We start from the raw sequence: 22,568 nt of genomic DNA on the forward strand, positions 1-22,568 counted from the left end.
TCAGACCAGTGAGCACAACCGTGGTTCTTTTTCCACATGACCCGAGTATTCATACACTTTAACATTTTAACAAGAAGTTTTAATTATCTGTTAAATGCTCGTTTATTAGCAATCAATGGATTTACAAGTATAGGCCTAAGCTATATTGTAGCCTATATTGAGACAAAGACCAAACTCACAAGACTTCCAGTTTCATGTGTTTTTGACGGACACATTGTAAATTAAAAACTAACGATTGTCGCTTTATTTGTGCCAAAAATACACTAGCCTACAAAGTCACAGCATATAACGTTTGAAATAATAGCTACATAATAATAATAATAATAACATGACACAAATTAAAATAAATCTGGACATGCTTGCTGATTAGACCTGTTAATTACACACAAACGGTGCTCTAACTATCTAAACAATTTTAGTTTCAAACTGTAAGACTGACATGAAACAGTAGCAAGACAGTACCCTATCCTTGCCCTATATGTATCTCTATTGGTCTTTTGAATTGCTCTGTCTTAGTTGTTCTAAGCCTGTGCACCAACTAACTGTCGGCTATCTTTCTTCTCATCCTCTTCGTCTACCTTCACTGCTGAGCTTAGCTCATCATTTTTCTGGTCCCCAATAAACTCTTTGTCCGGTTTGTCCTCTATTTCCTGGCCACTGATTTTCCCATTTTCCCCTACTTCTCCTTCTTTCTTTTCAGTGGACATTTCCTCGCCATCCGTTGCCATTCCACTTTCCTCCCCTCCTTCGTTTGTACTCTTTTTCTCCTCCTCCTTGTCCCTCCTCTCCTTCTCTATTTTGGAGAGGTGATGACACAGGGCCTGGACGTAGGTAAACACGCACAGAGGGTCTGGCCTGTTCCCCATCAGGATCATATCAGCCACCTCCAGCAGGGGGCAGCAGTCAGCCATGGACCTGATGGACGGCGAGACCCAAAGCAGAAGAGAGATGAAAAGGGATGAGCAAAACAACGACATTAGAATAGGATGACTCTTCTCTCGTTCGCACAGGCCATCTCTCTCCCTCTGTCTGTCTCGCTTTCATGACACAAAAACTTTCCTCCACACGCGGAAACAAACTGAGCGCCATACTCTGCTGTCTTGAAGGCCAGAGTAAAGTTCTTCTCTCTCTCTTCTGCCTTCAGGGTGGAGAAATCAAAGGCATCCGGGAAGAAGCGATGCACCAGGGCACAGAACGCCAGCCCGTCACACCATGACGATGAAAAGTTCTCTATGGATACACCCTGAAGAGGGGGGGGAGATGGAAAATGGAGGAAAGAAAGAATATCACAGCTATGTCCTGTAGTATCCATGTCAACAAGCACAAGTTCAAAATGCAGAGTCTAAGTGATGTCATTCTGAGATCACCTCGTAGTTGCGTGTTTTGTTGCGACACCACTGAAGGATCTTCTGTTTTATCGACGCCCCGCCTGCCAACGCCGCAGCCGACTTCTGCAGTTTGAAGTTACGAGGAATTGGCGTCCTGAATAAAAAAAATGTAAAAAAGAAAATAAGATCATATTTGTTATTTATATTGACATCCCTCCTATGTGGGATTCTCTCCTACGCCAGCTAATGGATAGTATATAGTTTGTGCACTTAATAGGCTGTAAAGAACTTACTCAGGTGCTCCTTGCTGGAACTTGGCTATGATGTCCTTTTTGGTGGACGGCCGGACAGAGCGGGCAGAGGCGCGGGGTCGGGACAGCGAGACGGGCGCAGAGGCCGGAGCGGCAGGGGAAGGACACGCCCCGCTTTTTCTTTTGGCCTTCCCTTGCTTCTCTCCCTCCTTGTTCTTCCCCTTCTCTTTGACCTGCTTGTTCTTGGTGTCCGATCCATCCGCCCCCTCTGTCTTCCCCGGCTGTGCTGTCTCCTTCTCCTCCTCTCCTTTTCTCTGTGGAGTATTGTCTCCCCCATCTTTATCCGCCTCTCTCCCGTCGACTCCCTCTTTGTCAATCTCGGCTGCCGCGACCACCTCTTGCCCTTTGCTATTCTCGTCCTCCCTCTCCTCCTCTCCCTTCCCCACTCTATTTCCAATCAGCGGTTTGCGACTGTGTGTCTCCGATGTGTCGGCATCAGGGTTTGCCCCCTCCTGCTCCTCCGCATCTCTCCCAGCCTGGCCACCATCGGCTTCACGCCCCTCATCAGATTCGCGCTCCTCTGGATCTCCACGACCAGGCTCCGGGCCTTCCTCCGTTACTGTCTCTCCGGCGGCCTCCGCCCCCTGCCCAGAATCCCCTCCCTCTGGGTCCTCCAACACGGACGCTCTGTCAGGATTGGCCCTCTCCTGGACTGGAACGTCACCCTCTGTCTGAGAGCAGAAAGAGAGAGAGGGAGTGTGCATGTGTGCTTGTACCTGTGCGTGTGGCGCGGGGGAGGAGAGTAGAGGAAGCTATCATTATTACATTAGCTTGTTATTAGATCATAATAACATATTTCCTTCAAATGCCCTAGATCTTCACTGGTCTTTCGGAATGGGATAGCATTGGAGCTTACCGTAAGTGATGTTACATTATTACAAATGCTAATCCCATACACCTCCACTCCAGGAACCAAGGTGTCACGCCAGGTCATGACTTGGTAGTGACTCATCAGCAGAAATAGTAGAGATGTCCAGCGAGAGCGGTGCAACATTCTTCATCAGCATTTGGCTGTGGAACAGGTGTCGCCCAGCTCTAACGCATGCTGTCTGCATCCCCCATGCTGAAAGTGCCATACCTCAACCCTCCATGAATACGCCGCTCCACAATGATACGTGACATAGCTAAATAAATGATGTCGTTACTTATGTATGTCGGTCTGCTTTATGAGCGTAAGTTGAAGTCACAACTCACAGTTTAAGTAGGCTATTTCTCTAAGGGGTTTGTATGTATGTGATGTATAGGCTGTGTCTGTACTTTTTGCAGTATGTAAGTGCTAGCTAACCCACCTGATTGTTATTGTTGTTATCCGTCTGGTTGGCTCCGTGGTCACTCCCAGAATCCTTCGAGTTAACTAATACTTCATCCATGATTGGTTTGACTTCCTACGCATTTAAGTCCACCTCCCTTCGAGAGAAGCAATACATGTGCAAATAAAGAAAACGTCAAAACGTCAAACTTGATTACTCTTTGCTACTAACGTGCTTTCATGTCTAACTCGATCCATCTATGGTGTCACATGCCCTCTTGTCTCACTGTCTGGCTCCGAGCGTCGGTCTGTTTCTCTCTCTGTTCCTTGCCCGCCCTCCTTCCCTCTCTGTCTATCTCTGTCTCTGTCAGGCCTGTCTGCTGTGTGTCGGTTAGAAGATGCCCCCTGCCCCCTCCAGCCTGGCGAAGATTCCACGGCACTTAATATGACCTTTCCTACAACACTAGGCTCCAGGAATAGAACCAGTGACATAGGCACAGCCCAATAGTCAGGACAGCTGCAACTGCTATGGAAACCAGGGGTACACACACACAAACACATGGACACACACATAAACACGTACAAAATCATAGCTGTCTCAAGTGAAACCTGGGGGATTCAAAACCCCAGTCGTCAACAACTAAACTTAATGACCCGGCCAAATAATTGCACGACAGAAATAGATGTAGGCACAGTTAAAAGTATCAATCTTGACTGACATCCTACTGGATGTTTTTCTCACACACACACACACACACACACAAACAGACTAATGGTGAAGCGTGAGCAAGGCTGTGTCATAGATGCAGTCCTTACCTTGAGTGATGTCTACAGCCCCATCCAGTTCACCGTGTTCAGTATCTGGGTATCCCAGGCAATGATCAAGCTCTCTCTCTCTCTCTCCTGTGTGTCTTATCACCTTGCTGTCTCTCCTTTACTTTGGCTCTCGGTCCTGCTTTGAAAAACAAAACTGTCCAATGAGTCAGTCAGAGTGAATTTGCACGATCTCAATTTACAATGTCCCCCTTTATGCCATTTGTTTCTCTTCCTCATTCCTTACATCCCTCTCTTACTCTCTCTGTGTCCCCCTGCCCTTTCACAAAGAAGTGTTAATATCCTACCAGGTCCAAACAGCATTGAAGTTATATATACAACCCCCCCCCCCCCCACACACACACACACCAAACAAATCCACAGAGTCCCTCCTTCAGTCCATACTCTCCTCAACTCATGGCTCCCTAAACATCACATCTTCTCCTTCGACGCAAAACAGATGGCTTTAAAAATAAACAGCTATCTGTCTTCCCCCCCTCTTCTCTCCCTGTCATTATCTTTCCCTGCTGCCTCCCCTGACCCTCTCCTCCACTCTTTGGAGACCTACTGGTTGCAAATGATGTCAACACCTTCTTATGTATGTCTCTCAAGTACATTCGATCACTTGGCCATGTCTGTGCGGGTCTACTTTGATAGGACAGCGTAGCCCACTGAGAGCCAGATCTTTTCTAGCTTTGAGAGACATTGTACATCATCGTTCTTGATGACTTCATCCTTCTTAATATCACTTGACTTTTAACATGTGCCTGCTAAAGTAGTGTACGTTAGTATGTGGGCGTGTTTGTGTGTCGGGTGTGCATGTGGGAGAGCAAGCTTGCGAGAGAAAACCAAAGGGAGAGATTAGGACTGAAGATCATTGTTATTTCTGTCTCTGCTGAGAGATCGCCACACACTGCGCACATGTTCCATGACGAGGTGTGATCAGCACTCTGTATGCAGCACAGTATCTCTGCCCCGACCAAGTGGTCCTTTCTGTTGAAATTCAAAAAATGATCTGTGAATATTTATTTGCGTTGAAATAATAAATGACCCTAAAGAACCCTAGTCCTAGTGAATGTATTGTTGCTTTAGCAGTAAACGGCCACTGGGTAGGGGTGTTACATACAAGTGGTGAGATTCTGTTGACCATCAGCGTAGCCAGAGCGGGATCAGCAGCACCAAGCAACAACACTCACACACACACTCACACACACACTCACACACACTCACACACACACTCACACACACACTCACACACACACACACTCACACACACACTCACACACACACACTCACACACACACACTCACACACACTCACACACACACTCACACACACATTCACACACACACTCACACACACACTCACACACACACACACTCACGTACAGATTAACATAACATAGAGCCCTGTGTTGAGGACAGAATTGCTTTCATCACTAGCCTTGCCATCTTCCTAGAACTCACCATCCTATTCTGCCACGATTCAAAGCTTCGAGAAGACCCCACTTGTACGAGGGGTTGCTGACATATCTGGCAACCCAGATGCCAACAAGGCAGCTCATCTGTGCAGAATGGGCAGAGAGGGAAAGAGAGAGAGGGGGAGACAGAAAAAAGGGGGGAGGGGAAACGGTGACAAGAGTCAGGACTTGATGTGTGGCATCTGTGTACTTGTAGGCTTCTTGAGTCACTGATGATGACGACAGTGTTTCTGTGAACAATATGAGTGTGTGTGTACTTAATGAGACTGTCTGCCGCCGCTGCAAGTTTCCTTATGAGCTGCTCTCTGAGGAGTTCCTGACAGAAGCTCCTTGGAGTGAGCAGGCTGAACTGTTGCATTAAAGAATCAGTTCAGGCTCAGATTTGGCTGACTTGGCCAGTTCAGGCTCAGATTTGGCTGACTTGGCCAGTTCAGGCTCAGATTTGGCTGACTTGGCCAGTTCAGGCTCAGAGTTGGCTGACTTGGCCAGTTCAGGCTCAGGTTTGGCTGAACCCTGGGGAGAAGCATTTTCATTAAAGTGAAGTAAAGTGTGAGCTTACCCCAGGCAGTGCAGCTGGTCTGTAGTGAACAGGGTGGTATGGATGGAACATCTGGGCGCATCAATCTGGATCCCCAGAACCTTGTTGGCCCACACGTTTCTCTGAAAATGTAACATTATTCAGTGGTTGAGAGTATAGTATATATCAATAATAAATACCCCAAAATATTTTTGTTGAGTTCGCAATGAACGGCCACTGGGTGGTGGTGTTATACCGGCGGTGAGATTCAGCTTTGATGTTTCTTCTCACCAAAGCTTTAAAATGATTGCCCAAATTTTGCAAGTTTGTTACTGAGTGAAAAATAAGTAGGCTACATGTAGGAAATAATTTGACAATACATTCCTCTTAGCCTATTTGATCTTTAATGTACAAAAATGAATAACATGTTTGCTTGCTAACATTACAGTTGAACCATCTGCTAGCAGTGCTAGCTTGTCAGGGCTGGATCGATCCATTGTCACCACTTTGTAGACATTGTGACAGGCAGGGTTTTATTCCCTTGACAGAAGGATCTTCCGTGAAGCTTAGTCAGGTACGAGATGTATTTAAAAAAATCAAATACATCACATACATCTATAAATATTATGATGCCCAATTGTTGTTATGAAATCTAGTGGCTGACGCAGAGAGTGGCAATCCATCAATCTGACAACCCAGAGGCTAGCTTGTTTGACAAGAGCAGCTAGTTGGCCCGGTGGTGCGTCTGATGCTCTCTACTGTAAGCTACGTGCCAGACAGAGGCGAATGGTATGTATGTGGGAAGGAGAGGAAGGGTAGGTGCTTGGGTGGGTCTTGTCATTTGTCCTTTCCGTTTCTAAAGGCTCGCTTAGAATAGCATCAAAAACATCATGGTTTGAAACAGCGGATGAAGAACACAATGAAAACGGCAAGGTAAACTGCTTTGTTTCTGTTACCAAAACATGTAGGCTTCACTACCTGAAAAGCGGATGAAAAAAAAAACATCTTCATTTAAGGTCGGTTAATCATTGTTTCAGAAAATCATCCGCCCGAAAACGTTAAAGGTTGTGTAACCTAACTAAAAACTATACCGAGTTTAGTTCGTTTACATATTTGCATACGGAAGCAGAGACAAGCTGAAGTTAACGTTCTTCCTATCTCGACTGCCAACATTTCTCCATGGGCTTCTCCCGAGTGCTGCCGTACAGCATGCTGCGAGGTTTTAACTGTATGACCCGAGACGAAAGTGTTAGCTCGCACTGACAGATGCGCCTTGCCCACGCTAGATATCTGATCAGTGTATGCCGTCTGTGCACGCGTTTGTTATGTGGCATAGCTTTTTTCGATAACTTGCCCCCGCGTGCATATACGGAGGTGATGAAGTAATATGGATGTCATGAGGCTATGTGTTGTCATGGTCACTGGAATTACTGTGTGTGTGTGTGTGGGGGGGTTCATAATAAATGACAAAAGTCATAATAAATCCCAACGACAATAATTTCCTTAGGGTTCCCCATCATGAACATCCAGCTTGTAAAGCATCATTTTACAATTGTAGACTGGTAAGACTCTCCAGATCAACCAGTCAGTGACCGTTTCCTTACATTCTGAGCATCATCTGCTGCGTCTGTCTCTGGCCCATCTACATCTGTAGGAGTTCCTTGTCCTTCGTTCACCGTCTCTGGGTCTTCGTGACTCCAAAAAGAGACCTTGAGTTGTGTGAGAGGAAGTGAGACAGAGAAGAGTATCCCGTGGTTACGAGCAAGTATAGCCCAAATACTTAGGAAAGTGGCACCAACACACGTTACCGAAAACATGCTGACGTAGGCCTTTGGGCTGTTGAAATCAGTTCAGAGAAGGGGGTGGTGGTGGGGGGTGGATTTCATACAGGGATGTCATCTCTAGTTTAAATTAGTTCTCTTTTTTTCTCTGTGAGCATGATGCCTTTGACATGTGTCCTCAGTCACAGATTTGAGGAAGAGCTGTGGTTGGGCAAATGGATCTTGTGATGAGAGGTGTAAAATAGAGATTCTAAGGTCTTGTGCAGATCATTTTTAGCTCGCTTGCATCATCCTGAAAAGTGATGAAAGTGTTACTCTCAGACTATGGACAACACTACTCATGCATCCAACACATTCCAAAAGACCGGTCATCCATTGCTAGCGACGCACATAGCAACCAGACCATAATGTTCCTATGGATCAGAAAGGGATTTATTCGCCATGAAAGTTTGCACAGACAAGGAATTTGCTTTGGCAGGAAGGTGCATACAATAAACATATAGGAATCTCAAACCTAGACATATGGTCCAACTATACTAAGGATACATAAACTAGCAATACCAAGTGGAATACAATGAAAATAAAAATGCAAGTTTTTGCAAAGCCGAGATATGAATGTATGTTTTGAAGCAATACTTTGTGTATAGTAGTAGAACAAACCTTATCCCAGACATCCAGCCTCAGTCCTCAGCCAGAGATAGGCTTCCTGTGGCACAGACTAGGCCCATCACAGACTAGGCCCATCACAGACTAGGCCCATCACAGACTAGGCCCATCACAGACTAGGCCCATCACATACAGTTAATTCTGACTTACAGTTTTGGTGTGTGTGTGTAGAAATGTAGGTTTAACTTTTGACACTAGTGCCCTGTTCAAATATTATGTTGAGGTCAGGGCTTGTGTTGCTGTTGACCTCCCTGCTCGAGAAGAGGGAAGGGAGGAGGGATGGAAGAAGAGAGAACGTAGGGGGATGTGGGCAAGGGGAAGGACGGATAAGGAGGGAGGAGACTCGGGCAAAGAAAGGAAGGGCCTGCCTATAAAAAGAAGTCGAGTGCAGAGGGCCAGAGAAAAAGAGAGAGGAGGACCTGTGTGACAGAGTGCCTGTGTGGAAACTTACAGAAATAAGTGAGTATGAAAGGGTGAATGGTGGGCCATATTTGTGTCAGGGAAGTGGATGGTGGAACTGAAGAGTTTTGAAATTTGACACACAGACACGCCCCGTTTTGTCTTGCGTGGGGGTATGTTTAATACATTTAATCTAAGTATTTAATTCTGAAGTATTTTGGTATGATTGTGTGTTTCATCTTCTTTTGGCATCTTAAACTTCATATTTAGGCTTCTTTGTATGTTTATGTTTTATTTAGTTATGTATTGGTCCAAGTTGCACGATACTGCAATAATTATAATCCTAAAATAATAGCGCTAAAAACAATGTTTTTCTTGCCTCGCAGGTTAAGTGAAGCCAGTGAGAAAGCCCGCGGAGGAGAACCGAGGGACTGACAGTACTGTGTGCTGGGACAGCGCTGCGGGTGGTGTGTGTGTGCCTCTCCGTCGTCCCGCGTGTGTGTGTGTGTTAGCGTGTGTGTGTTAGTGTGTGTTAGTGTGTGTGAGGGCACCATGCTGTGCGAGGGTGCAGCGGGGGTCCGGCGCTGGCTGACCCTGGTCACGGGCCTCGTGGAGTGCCTGTGTTTTGCCGGCGCTGTGTTCGGCTGGGCCTCCCTGGTCTTCGTGCTGAAGACGGAAGGCTACTTCAGCTACCTGTGTGTCAACGCCACGGGCCTCAACGGCACACTGATCACAGGTCAGTGGATCTCTCTGGTCGGTTGATCTATGGAGTGTCGATCAGACATTTCACTCGTCAGACAGTGCGCTGTTTAGCAGATTTAAGTCGACAAATAAGAATCCATGCAGCACATTGCTTAACATTGCTCTACAGGGGCAGTTCTATGGGCGTGTGTGAAGCCCTCTGTGACATGCTTGCGTGTAAAAAGGGCTCTACACATACATTTGATTTGATTGCTTCAGTAAACACGTAACATAAGGACCAAACACACACACACACACACACACACACACACTGACCACGTTCTCACTTGTCCATCCTGTCCACTAGACTGCAGCGAGCAGGACGAACAGTTCTCGCTCATCTTCACCATTGCATCCTTCATGAACAACTTCTTGTTGCTGCCTAACGGCTTCCTGTTCGACCGCTTCGGTACCATGGTGGCCAGACTTCTAGGAATGTGAGTGTTTGTTTCATTTGAAGTCTACTCAAATCACCCCCATGGAAACTGATGTTCCAAGCTTTAAAACAAGCCACAGTCAATATGTTGACATTTATTTGTTTATTTGATGTTTTGATCCAAAGCGACGTACACATACTGCATGACGTAAGTACAGCGGAAAATAAATGATCAGCAGTGCTCCTTTTGTAATGGTGTAAATAAGCTTTGTGTAAAGTTAGTCAAGATCAAAATATTATCTTTTATTTATAGTCACTTTTTTTTACATAGTCTATTGAAGCCATGGGATGGGAGTCAAGATGAAATTGAAATCTTAAATATAGAAACTTGAGGACTTATAAGTCCTCAGTTTTAATTTGATTTCACGCTTGTGTGCGTTAAGTAACAGAAAGCTGAGGAAGCCTGTAGCTCTTATTACAAAACTAAACACAGTTAGCCAGCCACTAATCATACACAACACACTCCTCTCTGCCCTGGCTTTTCCAGTCCAACCCTCCCCCTCCTCCCCATCCTCCCCCTCCTCCCCCTCCTCCCCCTCCTCCCCCTCCTCCCCCCCTCCTCCTCACCCTCCTCACCCTCCTCCTCCCCCTCACCCCCCTCCTCCTCACCCTCCTCCCCCTCCCCCTCCTCACCCCTCCTCCCCCTCCTCACCCCTCCTCCCCCTCACCCCTCCTCCTCCTCCTCCTCTTCCTCTCTGGCTTTCTTCCTTTCTCTGGTGGCTAGGCTACGGAGGAAACCATGCATGTATCCCGATGTAACTCTTGAACCATTACTATGTGTTTTGGGGCTCAAATTCTGTCCCTCGCTTTCTTCTGTTGTCATGCTCTCTCTTTTGTCTCCCCCATCTCATTGTCTTTCTGTCTCCCTCTCAATGATTTGTCTCATTCCTTTTTTCTCCCTTTCACTCTCTCGGTCACATCCTGGTATTTCCTCTAAGGGATTATCATGCCTCTTCACAATAACAGATGTGGATTAGTACTGTGGGACTATGGGAAGGAAATTATTCTACGTCTGTCTGCCTGTCTGTCTGTCTGTCTGCCTGTCTGTCTGTCTGTCTGCCTGTCTGTCTGTCTGTCTGTCTGCCTGTCTGTCTGTCTGTCTGTCTGTCTGTCTGTCTGTCTGCCTGTCTGTCTGTCTGTCTGTCTGCCTGTCTGTCTGTCTGTCTGTCTGTCTGTCTGCCTGTCTGTCTGTCTGCCTGTCTGTCTGTCTGTCTGTCTGTCTGCCTGTCTGTCTGTCTGTCTGTCTGTCTGTCTGCCTGTCTGTCTGTCTGTCTGTCTGTCTGTCTGCCTGTCTGTCCGCCTGTGAGTGTCTGTCTGAATACACTAGATTAGTTATTACATTATTAAAGAGAGAGAAAGAGAGAGAGGGGAAATGGAAGGGTGTCTGATTTCTGTGAAAAAGACCATTGGACACAGTGGAGATGTTTTCTGGAGCTAAGGGGTGGTTGCTACGCAGAGCCAAGCACTGCAACGCTGGCAGGCTAGGAATGGAGGCTTGAGAACTCGCCAAGAAGACCTAGCAACAGACAGGGAGAGAAAGGGCAAGGAAAAGAGGGATTTTGATTGCTGAGTGAGGGAGGTTAGGGAGGGAGATAATGAAAGTAATGGAGGGGGACTGAAAGTCTTCTTGTGGATGAATATTTGAATGCGAGACATGTTCAGGGTGTGGCTGAGTCAGCAAGGTTGTTGGGGGTCAGCCCAGGTTAATGTGGTACAGACCCAGATAAAGACCCAGCCCTCTAGAACTTCCCTTTGACCCCCCGCCTCCCCCAGATCCACAACAACAAACCTGTACCATGGCCCAAGCCAGTCCATGTGTTTTCACTGAGGGTGGAGGGGGGAAATTAATATAAGGAGGAATGCAGATAGATGGGAGAGGAGAGGTGAAAGGAGGGGACGGGAGGAGGTGTGCAGATGGGAACTGGATCTCAGAGGAAAGTGATGGAGAGGGTAGGAAAACAGAGGTAATGTAGGGTAACGGCTGTTTAAACAGAGGGGGGGGGGGGGCGGGGAAGAGGGGGGCAAGGTGGCAGAGAGGGCTGACTGGGTGGGGGGGGGGGGGGGGGGGGGGGGGGCTCAGGAAGCACCTCAGCTCACAGAACTTGCATTTCAGGGAGTTCATCCGAGATAACGAGTAGACCAGCTCCTCTGGTTGGACAACTGCTGTCCTTTTTGGCGAGGAAGCTAGCCTTGCATTGTGAGCGACCTTGGATTGTCATGTTCTTACCTGTATGAGCCCGGTGGAGATGCTGACCTCTGCTCTGTCCTCCTCATCAGATCTCTCTACACCACCGGGGCTGTTTTTGTGGCCTTCTCCAGTTCAGGTGACCCCCCCCAGTCTGTCTCCACACTCCACCACTGACTGATCCATCGTTTTTTTCCCCAGTTTTTTTTGACATCTCTTCTTTTTGCCTCTCTCAGAGCTGGCCATCCTCCTCTTCCCCGCTCTCTCTTTGATTGCCGTGGGAGGCATCCTGTTCCTGGTCACTAACATGCAGGTCTGTCTCCGTGGAAACCAGGCCCACGCCAGCCTGGGGGCCGGGGGTGTTGTTGTGTTGTCTTGTGCTTCAGCAAATGGTCATCCCCGGGGCGCACGCACACACACGCACACACACACACACACACACACACACACACACACGCTCCATACAGCTTGGCCATGTGATCCCGAGGAATGTGTACAGTACACACACTCCTGGATGATCCTCAACATGAACTAAGCTCCAGTAACGCTGTGCTTGTGTGTGTGTTCCCCGTGACCCTGTTAGGTAGGAAACCTGTTTGGGGCTCATCGCTCCACCATCATCACCCTCTACAATGGAGCCTTCGACTCCTCCTCCGCCCTCTTCCTCATCATCAAGGTAAAGAACCCCCCCCACACACACACACACACACGCATTGAAATATTTGGCTTTCCCAAGGATGACATCAGACATTTTCAATATTTGGACTAAGGCCCGTCTCCTCCGCCTCTCTCTCTCTCTCTTCATAGCTGGTGTTTGAGGCGGGGGTGTCTCTCCGCGCGTCTTTCCTCTCCCTGGCGTCGTTTAGCGTCATTCATCTGCTCAGAACTTTCCTCCTTCTGCCCACGAAGCACATCCCCTACCCTCTGCCAGAGGGCTACAGATATGGGTAGGTACCAGGGTCACATCCCCTACCCTCTGCCAGAGGGCTACAGATATGGGTAGGTACCAGGGTCACATCCCCTACCCTCTGCCAGAGGGCGACAGATATGGGTAGGTACCAGGGTCACATCCCCTACCCTCTGCCAGAGGGCTACAGATATGGGTAGGTACCAGGGTCACATCCCCTACCCTCTGCCAGAGGGCTACAGATATGGGTAGGTACCAGGGTCACATCCCCTACCCTCTGCCAGAAGGCTACAGATGTGGGTCGGTACTGGGGTCACATCCTATGTTCTGGTCAAAGGTTTAGTACAAATAGGGCAGGAGAGATTTCTATTCCATTTGATTAAAAAAAACTATAAGCCAAAACAAGAATTCCAGAATGTAACCCCAGAATGTGTTACAGTGCTGCTGTGTGCTGTGCCTGCATGACCTCTGACCCTAACTGGCGTGACGCTGTCCTGACAGGATGACCTGTGGCCAGACCAAGACCTTCACCCCTGTGCGGGCCTCACCCGAGGGCGACATTCCGAGCGACGCTGTCGACGAGCAAACCCCAATGCAAAAGGAGAGCGCAGCAACAAACGACGGTGTGTGTGTGTGTCTACGTTCGGTTGACGTCCGTGTGAAAGAGCCCTTTCTTCGACGTCACGCAACCTGGAATCTTCAAATGCCGTTAAGTATCCCTTTCTCCCGTCTTCTCCTCACATCTTCCTGGGTCTCTCTCTCTCTCTCTCTCTCAGAGCGGAGTTACAAGGACTGCGTGCTGTCCAAGTTCTTTGTGTTCCATCTCCTGTGGCTCTCCGTCATGCAGCTGAGGCACTATCTGTTCATCGGCACCCTCAACCCCATGCTGCAGAGACTGACGCAGGGAGAGCCCTCGCTTGGTTAGCACGCACACGCACACACAAACGCACAGAATGCTAATTCGCACACACAAGCATTAACTGGCAAACGCGGGACGATTTGTGCATTGAAGGTTTCACGCATGGTTTCACGTACGTGCTCGATTTAACAGACACAGAGACACGCACACACAGCAGACACGCACACAAGCAGAGATAACCTCCCATTTGTCACATTCAATGCTCAGTCATATATTCATGCAATGACGTGCATTGAACTGTACATATATGTACTCACATATGTAAACTCGCGTTCAAAGGGGGTGAACTCACATTCACCACGTCCTAAGTATCATATCGCAAACGGAGGTGGAGGATACATCTATTGGAGCAGAGTTTCCACTGTGTTTCCTGTGTGTGTGTGTGTGTGTGTGTGTGAGTTGCTCTCTGACCCCCTCTCATCTGACCCCCCCCCTCGTCCCCGGTTGTGTTTGTCCCTGCAGTGAGCACGTACATCAATGCGTTTGCGCTCACGCAGCTGTGCGGGGTTCTGTGTGCTCCCTGGAACGGGCTGATCATGGACCGTCTGAAAGGGAAGCCCCGCGCCTCAGGTAGGGGAGCCCCAAAACACACACACACACACACATACGTTGGAACAGTTTCCCAATGAGATTTTTCCAACCGGATCCCAGGGTCGTGTTATCTAACCGTTTCTGTTTGTGCATTTGGGACGAGGGAGCGTAAAGGTGGGAGTCACCGCTTATCTTATCAGTGTCCTGGTACGTGTGTGTGTGTTCAGGCGAGAGTGAGCACGAGGCGGACCTGCGTGCGTCCGTGCTCTCTCTGTTCCTGACGGCGCTGCAGTGCTTCCTGTTCTCCCTGTGTGCCTCCACCCCCCTGCTGCCCCTGCAGTACCTCACCTTCATCCTGCAGGTGCTCAACCGCTCCTTCCTCTACGGGGGCAACGCCGCCTTCATCAGCATCGCGTGAGTCTCACACTCTCTCTCTCTCTCACGGATACACTCACAGACACACTGACGCGTGTGCACGGGCACACGTGTGCACACTCTAACCTGGTCCTCTTCTTTGTGCGCGCGCGTGTGTGTGTGTAGTTTCCCCTCGTGTCACTTTGGGAAGCTGTATGGCCTGATCATGGCTTTGTCAGCGGTGGTGTCTCTGCTGCAGTACCCCTGCTTCGCCCTGGTCAAGAACGTCCTGGGAGGAGACCCCCTATACGTGAGTGGACCTCCCTCAGCCCCCCGACACTGGGAGAGAACCCGCCGTGGTCGTGTGAGTCGACGTTTGGTGTCTTTTTCTGCTTCTTCTCACACGCTCTCTCTCCCCCCCCTTTGTCTCCCGCCCCCGCCCTCCGTCGCTCCAACCCTTCTCCCGTCCTTCCTCCCCCCTCGCCCGCTCCGTGCAGGTGAACGTGGGCCTGACGGTGCTCACCCTGACCGCCTTCGTCCACCCCCTCTACGTGCACCTGCACTGTCGGCGCCTGGCCGCCCAGAGGACCAAGAACGCGCGCTCGTCCTAGACCCGCCGGTGCCTCCCTCCGCGACAGGAGCCACGCGCACTCGACGCTGCCCCTCGCCCTCACACCCCCCCACTGCCCGTTATCAGGTTATCTGTGATTGTTTTTAAAATGATCAGGATATGATTTGCTGCCTCAGGGGCCAGATGGAAACCAGAGTGATGTTTACACAATGCTGATTGCTTCCGTTGGCGTTCCAGCCTCTCCACGTGCACTGGACATTCCCGACCCCCGTTTATCCCTAACCCAAAATGTTGTTGGAATATTTTTCTCCTTATTATTTGTCTCCAGGTATGTCCTTGCGTTCTGTCCGGATGTTTTATCAGTGTTCCATTGACATAGGGATTATTATACGCACAGAACACGTGACAAGTATATGTGGCCTCGCCTACATAGCTCAGCTTAGTTACCTACTCCGAAAGGTACTTCCTGAAGTAGGTGTTCTCAGTAGCTCTGAGTCAAACCGGAGGGTTGAACTGTATTTAAGTTGATATAACAGTAATATGTATATATATATATTATATAGCTATATATATCTAGCTATGTGAATTATTTTGTATACGTACTGTTCATCTTCACACACCAGTAAGGTTTTTTGCATATTCTGAATGCAAGAAAGCAGATCAGAGAAATACTGTATTGGCCTCATTTGCTTGCCGTGGTTTCTACTTCTGTTTCCTGTCATGACAGGCACATGTATAACCAATGTGCCGCCCAGGTCTGCCACCTGCTGGCCATAGTGTTTACACCCTTCTTGCTTGGTTGTCACCAGTTCAACAGTGTGCCCGAAGAGGTCTTCTCACGAAGGTAGATTTTAAGGACAGCACGTTTTGTAGCGAAATATTTCATGGAATGGCGAATATTTACCGTTTGTATTGAAACTATGAATCATAAAGGGACCAGTTCAGTTACAGTAGGCATGTGATACTGTAAACATGTGATACTGTAAACATGTGATACTGTAAACATGCCATAGGGACAAGTGCATGTGCTTTGTGTAGGCTATGTCACAAGTGCCAATCTACATGTTTTGTTTTTGACTTTTTTTTACCTTCATTTTTAAATGTGTACTGAAAAGACATTAATAAACTCCCATTTTTTTGGTTCAACTTGTGTATTATTGGTCATTGGGAAGGACATTGTCCAACAAAGCATTACAAAAACTAGTAGCACATGTATTACAATCTTATAAAAGTTGATGGAAGTACAGATTCCAAATACAAATGTACGAGGCAGATATCTGATTCGAAACAGGTAATAAATTATTAGAATTACACAGAGTAGACAGTAAAGGTTACCAAGAAGCCTTACAAACACAAATGTACAAAACTACCTTGAAAGAGTCGGCACACAAGGGTGCAATTCATAAACTCATTAATTAAAGTATTAAATTTGTAGGGTATTCTGTAAAAAGTTGAAAAACATCGTGATTTTAAACTTCAAGGAGTGTAGAGGTGAACTACTGATGATGTCAAAAACCCAAAGTGATGGAAGACGGAATCATAATGTGCCCCCCCCCCCCCGATTTAAGTACTTGTACTCGCTGTGAATTATATTATTGTTGCTTGCTTTCCTCCAGGTACACTCTGGGCACTTTCGAGGATCATGTTGTTTAATTGTAATTTGTTTAACCACATCCTCTTCAGGTTCTACCCATTGCCACTTATTCGCTTGTCACAATGTATGCTTCATGTTTTGGCTACCAGCAATGTTTTTGGGGCTATCTCATTGTTTATGATCATTGAGCTATGCGCTTTTTGTAAAGCCCTTTCTTGTGAGTCGCTTTGGATAAAAGCGTCTGCTAAATGAATAAATGAGTACATGTAAACCAGCAGGTCTATTGTCTGCTTGTAAAAGGCCACTCTGTGCTTTCACGTCCAATGTGGTCGCTCAGGGGCCCGGCTCAGGGGGCCGGCTCAGGGGGCCGGCTCAGGGGCCCGGCTCAGGGGCCCGGCTCAGGGGCCCGGCTCAGGGGCCCGGCTCAGGGGCCCGGCTCAGGGGCCCGGACCTGCTGGCGAGGGCGCTCCTTCCTGTGCGTGCGAGCGCACGTGCTTGTCGTGCCGCCAGCGCAGGGCGAACGCCCGGGAGCAGTGAAGGCAGCTGTGCAGCCGCTCGCCCGTGTGGCTCTTGATGTGGTCCCGCAAGAACTTGAACGTGGCGAAGGTCTTCCGGCACAACAGGCACTGGTGTTTGTGCGCCGGCCGGCCGCCCTCCTCCCCCGCGGGCGCGTGCTCCAGCAGGTGCTGGCGGAGGCCCTCGGGCCGGTTGAAGGCGGCGTCGCAGTGCTGACAGACGAAGGGCTTCGATCCGCTGTGGATGAGTTTGTGGCGGTCCAGGTGGGATTTCTGGATGAAGTGTTTCCCACAGTCCAGACAGTGGTGTGGCCTCAGTTCCTTGTTGTTGTGGCTGTAGATATGGCGCCTGAGGTAGGTCATGTGGGTGAACTGCTTCCCGCAGTCGTTGCAGATGAAGTCCATCTTCCCCGTGTGGTTCTGCTGGTGGATCTTAAGCGTCATCTTGCTTCTGTAGCTCTTCCCACACTGGTCGCAGTGGAACGGCCTCGCGCCCGAGTGACTGAGGAGGTGTCGGTCTAAAGCGGCCTTACACGCCAGAACCTTCTCGCAGAAGCTACACGTGTGGGTCGTTTTCACTCGGGTCTTTCTCTTCCTGTTTGAATCCTTTTTTGAAACATCGTTTTCCACATGAACATCCGGATCCAGTTCAACTGTCTTCTTGCTTCTCCTTTTTGAGCCTTTCTTTCTCTTTGCAGGAAAAGGGTCCTGTGCTGTCTCTTCCTCTGACATCACTTCCTCTAGCAAGTCACTCCTCTCCTTATATGAGCTGTTCAGTTTAACCGCCAAGACTCCCTCTGGTGTGTTCAACAGGCCACCCCTTTCAGACGTGGGCCATTCAGAAGGAGTGTTGCAGCTCTTGTCAGCTGACCTGATCCTTGATCTCCACTGGGTTTCAGTATACATAGTCTCTTCACCCTGGTCCTGAACGACATATCTTTTGTTTGTGCATGAGGTCTCTCCAAGGTCTGTCGCTTGACGGTCAACCTCTTCCCCTTCTCCTATGAACATTACTCGAGTTTGTCCTGTTTGTCTTTTCCCCATTTTCCTCGTCAACGGGTTGATTTCCTTCATCTCTGACTCAAAACCCTGAGGGTTGACGTTTGACCTCTCTTTAACTCTCGTCTTTCTGGCGCTACGTTTCTGTGTCCTCGTTTGGGTCATTTCGCCGTCATCGCCCTCCAGGTCGGCCCCAGGGCAGAAGCCTCGCACCTCCCGCCTCGCACCCGGAAGACGTACCTGGGGGGTCCTTGTCCACTGGGCTGCTTTATCCTTTCCATGACGGGAAGACCAACCTGAGGCACACACAGAGGAAGGACACGAGTTAACCCTGTGGAAAAGGGACTAAAGTTCTGTCATTGTCCATCCCAGCCAGTCAATGTTGCAGCTGCTGTCAGTTTAGAACTAAGCCACCACTATAAATCATGTTTAAACAGATATCTGGTTGTATGGTGGACAGAATACTCATTGGACATGTATCCTGTGTCTCACATTATGTTTCATATTACAAACCCGATTTCGAAAACGTTGGGACACTGTACAAATTGTGGATAAAAAAAGGAATGCAATAATATACAAATCTCATAAACTTATATTTTATTCACAATAGAATATAGATAACATATCAAATGATGAAAGTGAGACATTTTGAAATGTCATGCCAAATATTGGTTCATTTTGGATTTCATGAGAGCTACACATTCCCCAAAAGTTGGGACTGGTAGCAATAAGAGTCCAGAAAAGTTAAATAAACATATAAGGAACAGCTGGAGGACCAATTAGTAACTTATTAGGTCAATTGGTAACATGATTGGGTATAAAAAGAGCCTCTCAGAGTGGCAGTGTGTCTCAGAAGTCAAGATGGGCAGAGGATCGCCAATTCCCCCAATGCTGCGGTGAAAAATAGTAGAGCAATATCAGAAAGGAGTTTCTCAGAGAAAAATAGCTAAGACTTTGAAGTTATCGTCATCTACAGTGCATAATATCATCCAAAGATTCAGCCAAATGCATGAGAGTACACAGCCATTTAGAAAACAAAGCATTTAACTATAAGAAAGCCAGGGCATGACATGGTTAGTAAGGACAAGACAAAGGCTGGACACAAAACAGGAACCAAAATAAACAAACCAAACGACACAGGTGGACACAATGACACTAACGAGAACGAGACAGGTGAAGACAATGACAGGGAAACACGAGGGCAGGGCATTAAACCAAAAACAACAGGGGGCCACGGCTGTGGCCGTGACCACATGATCCAGAAGCACAGGCGTTTTCTCTGGGCCAAGGCTCATTTGAAATGGACTGTGGAAAAACTATTCTGTGGTCAGAAAAATCAAAGTTTGAAGTTCTTTTTGGAAAACTGGGACGCCAAATCATCCGGACTAAAGAGGACAAGGAAAACCCAAGTTATCAGCGCTCAGTTCAGAAGCCTGTATCTCTGATGGTATGGGGTTGCATGAGTGTGTGTGGTATGGGCAGCTCACACATCTGGAAGGTCACCATCAATGCTGAAAGGCATATCCAAGTTCTATAACAACATATGCTCCCATCCAGACGTCGTCTCTGTCAGGGAAGACCTTGCATTTTCCAACAGGACAATGCCAGACCACATACTGCGACAATTACAACAACATGGCTGCGTAGAAGGAGGATCTGGGTACTGAAATGGCCAGCCTGCAGTCCAGATCTTTCACCCATAGAAAACATTTGGCGCATCACAAAGGGGAAGATGCGACAAAGACCTAGAAAGACAAGTTGAGCAACTAGAAGCCTGTATTGGACAAAAATGGGGCAACATTCCTATTCGTAAACTCGAGCAACTTGTCTCCTCAGTCCCCTGACGTTTGCAGACTGTTTTAAAAATAAGAGGGGATGCAACACAGTGGTAAACATGGCCTTGTCCCAACTTTTTTTGGAGGATGTGTTGATGCCGTGAAATGATCAACGATCAATGATCAACTTAATTTTCCCTTAAAATGATACATTTTCTCAGTTTAAACATTTGATATGTCATCTATGTTGCATGTGTTGACATTTGAAACTTCCACATCATTGCATTCTGTTTTTATTCACAAATTGTACAGTATCCCAACTTTTTGGGAATCGGGTTTGTAGGCTACTTTGCATGCATGTACGACTGTGTTATGACTACCAGGACTCCGTGACAATGCTGTTTATCAAACCCCACTCGTATCAGATCAAACTGAACATTCAGAATTGGTTAATAATATTAGAACTGGAAGAATAATAACACCAAACTGATGGCTCGACGACCCACCTCTTTCTGTCAACAGCACAGATGTCACTCCATGTTTTTCAGAGAGAGTTGATCCAATATCGGTAACGTATAAGTTCATAAATGTCCACTCTCTATAATCACTTTGAATCATTACTGCTACGGGCTTATGTGTTGTTTTTGCTGAGAAGAGAACGTTGAAACCTTACAACCCCCAGGAATCTTGTCGAGTCATGTCTTCTTCTTTAAAGTTGTTGAATTTGATTGGCTGATCGCAGCCAACTGCGTAGTCCGTGCGTAGTCCGCCATCTACTGTGCAGGAGTGTGTTGTCTTCCGGTTTACTTTTAATCCTTTTGCAAAATAAAGATTGAGACAAATCTATTTTTCATTATTTGAAAATAAAAGTAACCTTTCTTTCACAAAGGGTTTAGTCAAATACACGGGAAACAGTTCCAACGACCGCCTAAGCAATATAATATAATTAGGCTGTGGGCCTATCAAACCCGAAACGTCATTCAAATCAATGAATGCAGAAACAAATAGCTCTTGTGCATGCATAACATCGGGTACATTTACAGGAATGGCAGAATAATTAAAAAATGAAATTGTTGTATGTAATTCAAATAAGTATGGGAGACGTTTAACTAACTTCTACTGATGTCGACTGTGGCTGAAGAGGTGTCTCTGAGATAACTAGCTCCTGTAGTACATTGGTGTGTTTGAACTTGTGTAGTTGTGATACTAATGTCAACAATCTGTCCATGTAACCTGCTTTTCTATCAGTCATTGTGTCTTGTGGTAGACACTTAACCTGAGAGAGTTAATCAGATGTAATTGAAGTTGTAGGGAAATACTGTTTAATATGATCTTCTTTTCATCATTAGTCCCACATCACGTTAGTCTAACAATAAATAATAGGTGGAGGGCTCCAACCTGGCGGTGGCGTTGTCAGGTTAAGTTGACCACTGATCTGGGGTTTTACATATTTAGCCTTCGTACGTGATACTGTGCATTGTGGTACCTGCCTTTCTCTTGTTTTACTTAGTTCACAATCCAATAACACGTTAGTGAATGCTCATTATATGCTCACTATAGCTGCACATTGTTTGCAATCAAATGGGCTTTGTGATGTCTTCTACTGACATCAATGGGTGCATCGGTGCCACTAATGCATACAAGTGTGATAAAAACAGGTAAGAGAAAACATAGAAAATCGGATATGGAGTGACAACTATGTGGGCGCAGTCTGCCTGAATGTGTGTGCATGTGTGTGTGTGAATGGTGACAGTATCTATGCTCCTGTCTGCTATCCGCGTCATCTCTGATCGCAATCCAGTCGTCACAATGTAAAAATAAACCAATGAATGGGTGACAGTAATTGGGAAATGGCGGGAGGAGAGGGGGAGTTATAAATACTTTATTCAGTGCTAATGAGGTGATGTGGTTCTGTCTATTCCTGGTTTCTGGCAGAAAGAGGAAAAGAGGAAAAGCATCTTCATGACACAGGCACTCACACACCACTTACACACACACACATGCACTCACACACACCACTTACACACACACATGCGCTCTCGCACACCACTTACATACACACACACACACACAAACTCTCTGTAACACACACTCTCACACTCCCACATTGATATCAGACAGACAGAGATGTCATCAGTAAGTGCTCAGTTATGTCACTCAAGAAGAGAAGCTCTGTGCTTTCTCCCACCTGGTCCTGAAGGCCTGCCCCATGTCACGATGCATCCACAGGATCCTCATGACTGCCTTGCACAGGTTGCTGGAGCAGGGGTGTCAGAAACGGGGGAAACTAGATCATTTAGACAGTTCTGAGTTTAGATGGGAGAACGGGTAAGGCTTTTAGCACGCTACAGATACAAATGTATTTGAGTTTTTTGGTGCTTGGTTATTGGATGTGTTAGTCTAAAAAGTACTCATGGGCATCGTTCTGATATTTGATCATTTTTCAAGCAATGGATCTTGGATCTGTCGTGGGAAATTAATGATTATGGGACAGCTA

At 47.4% G+C, this 22,568-nt stretch overlaps 3 protein-coding genes across 9 annotated transcripts; 1 reads left to right on the forward strand and 2 right to left on the reverse strand.

The window, feature by feature from the left end:
* Positions 1–184: 184 nt before the first annotated feature.
* smtnl1 (smoothelin-like 1) lies at positions 185–6,734 on the reverse strand. Of its 4 annotated transcripts, XM_084696220.1 has the most exons (9): positions 6,677–6,734; positions 5,741–5,839; positions 5,168–5,265; positions 3,705–3,840; positions 2,929–3,046; positions 1,622–2,310; positions 1,368–1,482; positions 1,092–1,243; positions 185–915 (listed from the first exon to the last, which is right to left on the reverse strand). In XM_084696220.1, exons 5-9 carry the CDS (start codon positions 3,007–3,009, stop codon positions 522–524), a joined length of 1,431 nt encoding a protein of 476 aa, XP_084552346.1. In that variant the 5' UTR covers positions 3,010–3,046; positions 3,705–3,840; positions 5,168–5,265; positions 5,741–5,839; positions 6,677–6,734; the 3' UTR covers positions 185–521. The 4 variants fall into 4 exon arrangements, with proteins under 4 accessions (XP_084552346.1, XP_084552356.1, XP_084552364.1 ...); XM_084696230.1 differs by lacking the exons at positions 5,168–5,265; positions 5,741–5,839; positions 6,677–6,734 and adding an exon at positions 4,071–4,206; XM_084696238.1 differs by lacking the exons at positions 3,705–3,840; positions 5,168–5,265; positions 5,741–5,839; positions 6,677–6,734 and adding an exon at positions 3,176–3,307.
* On the forward strand, positions 5,987–16,334 carry slc43a3b (solute carrier family 43 member 3b). Of its 4 annotated transcripts, XM_084696198.1 has the most exons (14): positions 5,987–6,272; positions 6,355–6,487; positions 8,931–9,280; positions 9,593–9,722; positions 11,999–12,045; positions 12,143–12,219; positions 12,490–12,582; positions 12,714–12,853; positions 13,315–13,436; positions 13,590–13,733; positions 14,195–14,302; positions 14,491–14,677; positions 14,804–14,927; positions 15,115–16,334. In XM_084696198.1, exons 3-14 carry the CDS (start codon positions 9,097–9,099, stop codon positions 15,226–15,228), a joined length of 1,470 nt encoding a protein of 489 aa, XP_084552324.1. In that variant the 5' UTR covers positions 5,987–6,272; positions 6,355–6,487; positions 8,931–9,096; the 3' UTR covers positions 15,229–16,334. The 4 variants fall into 4 exon arrangements, with proteins under 4 accessions (XP_084552324.1, XP_084552333.1, XP_084552304.1 ...); XM_084696207.1 differs by lacking the exons at positions 5,987–6,272; positions 6,355–6,487 and adding an exon at positions 6,497–6,631; XM_084696178.1 differs by lacking the exons at positions 5,987–6,272; positions 6,355–6,487 and adding an exon at positions 7,811–8,717.
* Positions 16,317–20,838, reverse strand: LOC146302697 (uncharacterized). Its single transcript, XM_084696165.1, has 2 exons — positions 20,578–20,838; positions 16,317–18,592 (listed from the first exon to the last, which is right to left on the reverse strand). The coding sequence occupies exons 1-2, from the start codon at positions 20,687–20,689 to the stop codon at positions 17,220–17,222; spliced, it is 1,485 nt and encodes a 494-aa protein (XP_084552291.1). The 5' UTR covers positions 20,690–20,838; the 3' UTR covers positions 16,317–17,219.
* Between the last annotated feature and the right edge of the window lie 1,730 nt (positions 20,839–22,568).

The sequence above is a fragment of the Hypomesus nipponensis genome, chromosome 1 (genome assembly GCF_054491055.1).
Source record: "Hypomesus nipponensis isolate SF chromosome 1, ASM5449105v1, whole genome shotgun sequence".
Classification (NCBI taxonomy): domain Eukaryota; kingdom Metazoa; phylum Chordata; class Actinopteri; order Osmeriformes; family Osmeridae; genus Hypomesus; species Hypomesus nipponensis.

Bases quoted from the DNA above. Each gene is read 5' to 3' on its own strand.
- smtnl1 (XM_084696220.1), bottom strand. From the start codon at position 3,009: ATGGATGAAGTATTAGTTAACTCGAAGGATTCTGGGAGTGACCACGGA. The intron at 2,311-2,928 runs GTGGGTTAGCTA...TTCTGCTCTCAG, and splicing joins ATAACAACAATAACAATCAG to ACAGAGGGTGACGTTCCAGT. The intron at 1,483-1,621 runs GTAAGTTCTTTA...TTTTTTATTCAG, and splicing joins TTCCAGCAAGGAGCACCTGA to GACGCCAATTCCTCGTAACT.
- slc43a3b (XM_084696198.1), top strand. From the start codon at position 9,097: ATGCTGTGCGAGGGTGCAGCGGGGGTCCGGCGCTGGCTGACCCTGGTC. The intron at 12,046-12,142 runs GTGACCCCCCCC...TGCCTCTCTCAG, and splicing joins TGTGGCCTTCTCCAGTTCAG to AGCTGGCCATCCTCCTCTTC. The intron at 14,303-14,490 runs GTAGGGGAGCCC...GTGTGTGTTCAG, and splicing joins AGGGAAGCCCCGCGCCTCAG to GCGAGAGTGAGCACGAGGCG.
- LOC146302697 (XM_084696165.1), bottom strand. From the start codon at position 20,689: ATGATTCAAAGTGATTATAGAGAGTGGACATTTATGAACTTATACGTT. The intron at 18,593-20,577 runs GTGGGTCGTCGA...TGTGTGCCTCAG, and splicing joins TGTGCTGTTGACAGAAAGAG to GTTGGTCTTCCCGTCATGGA.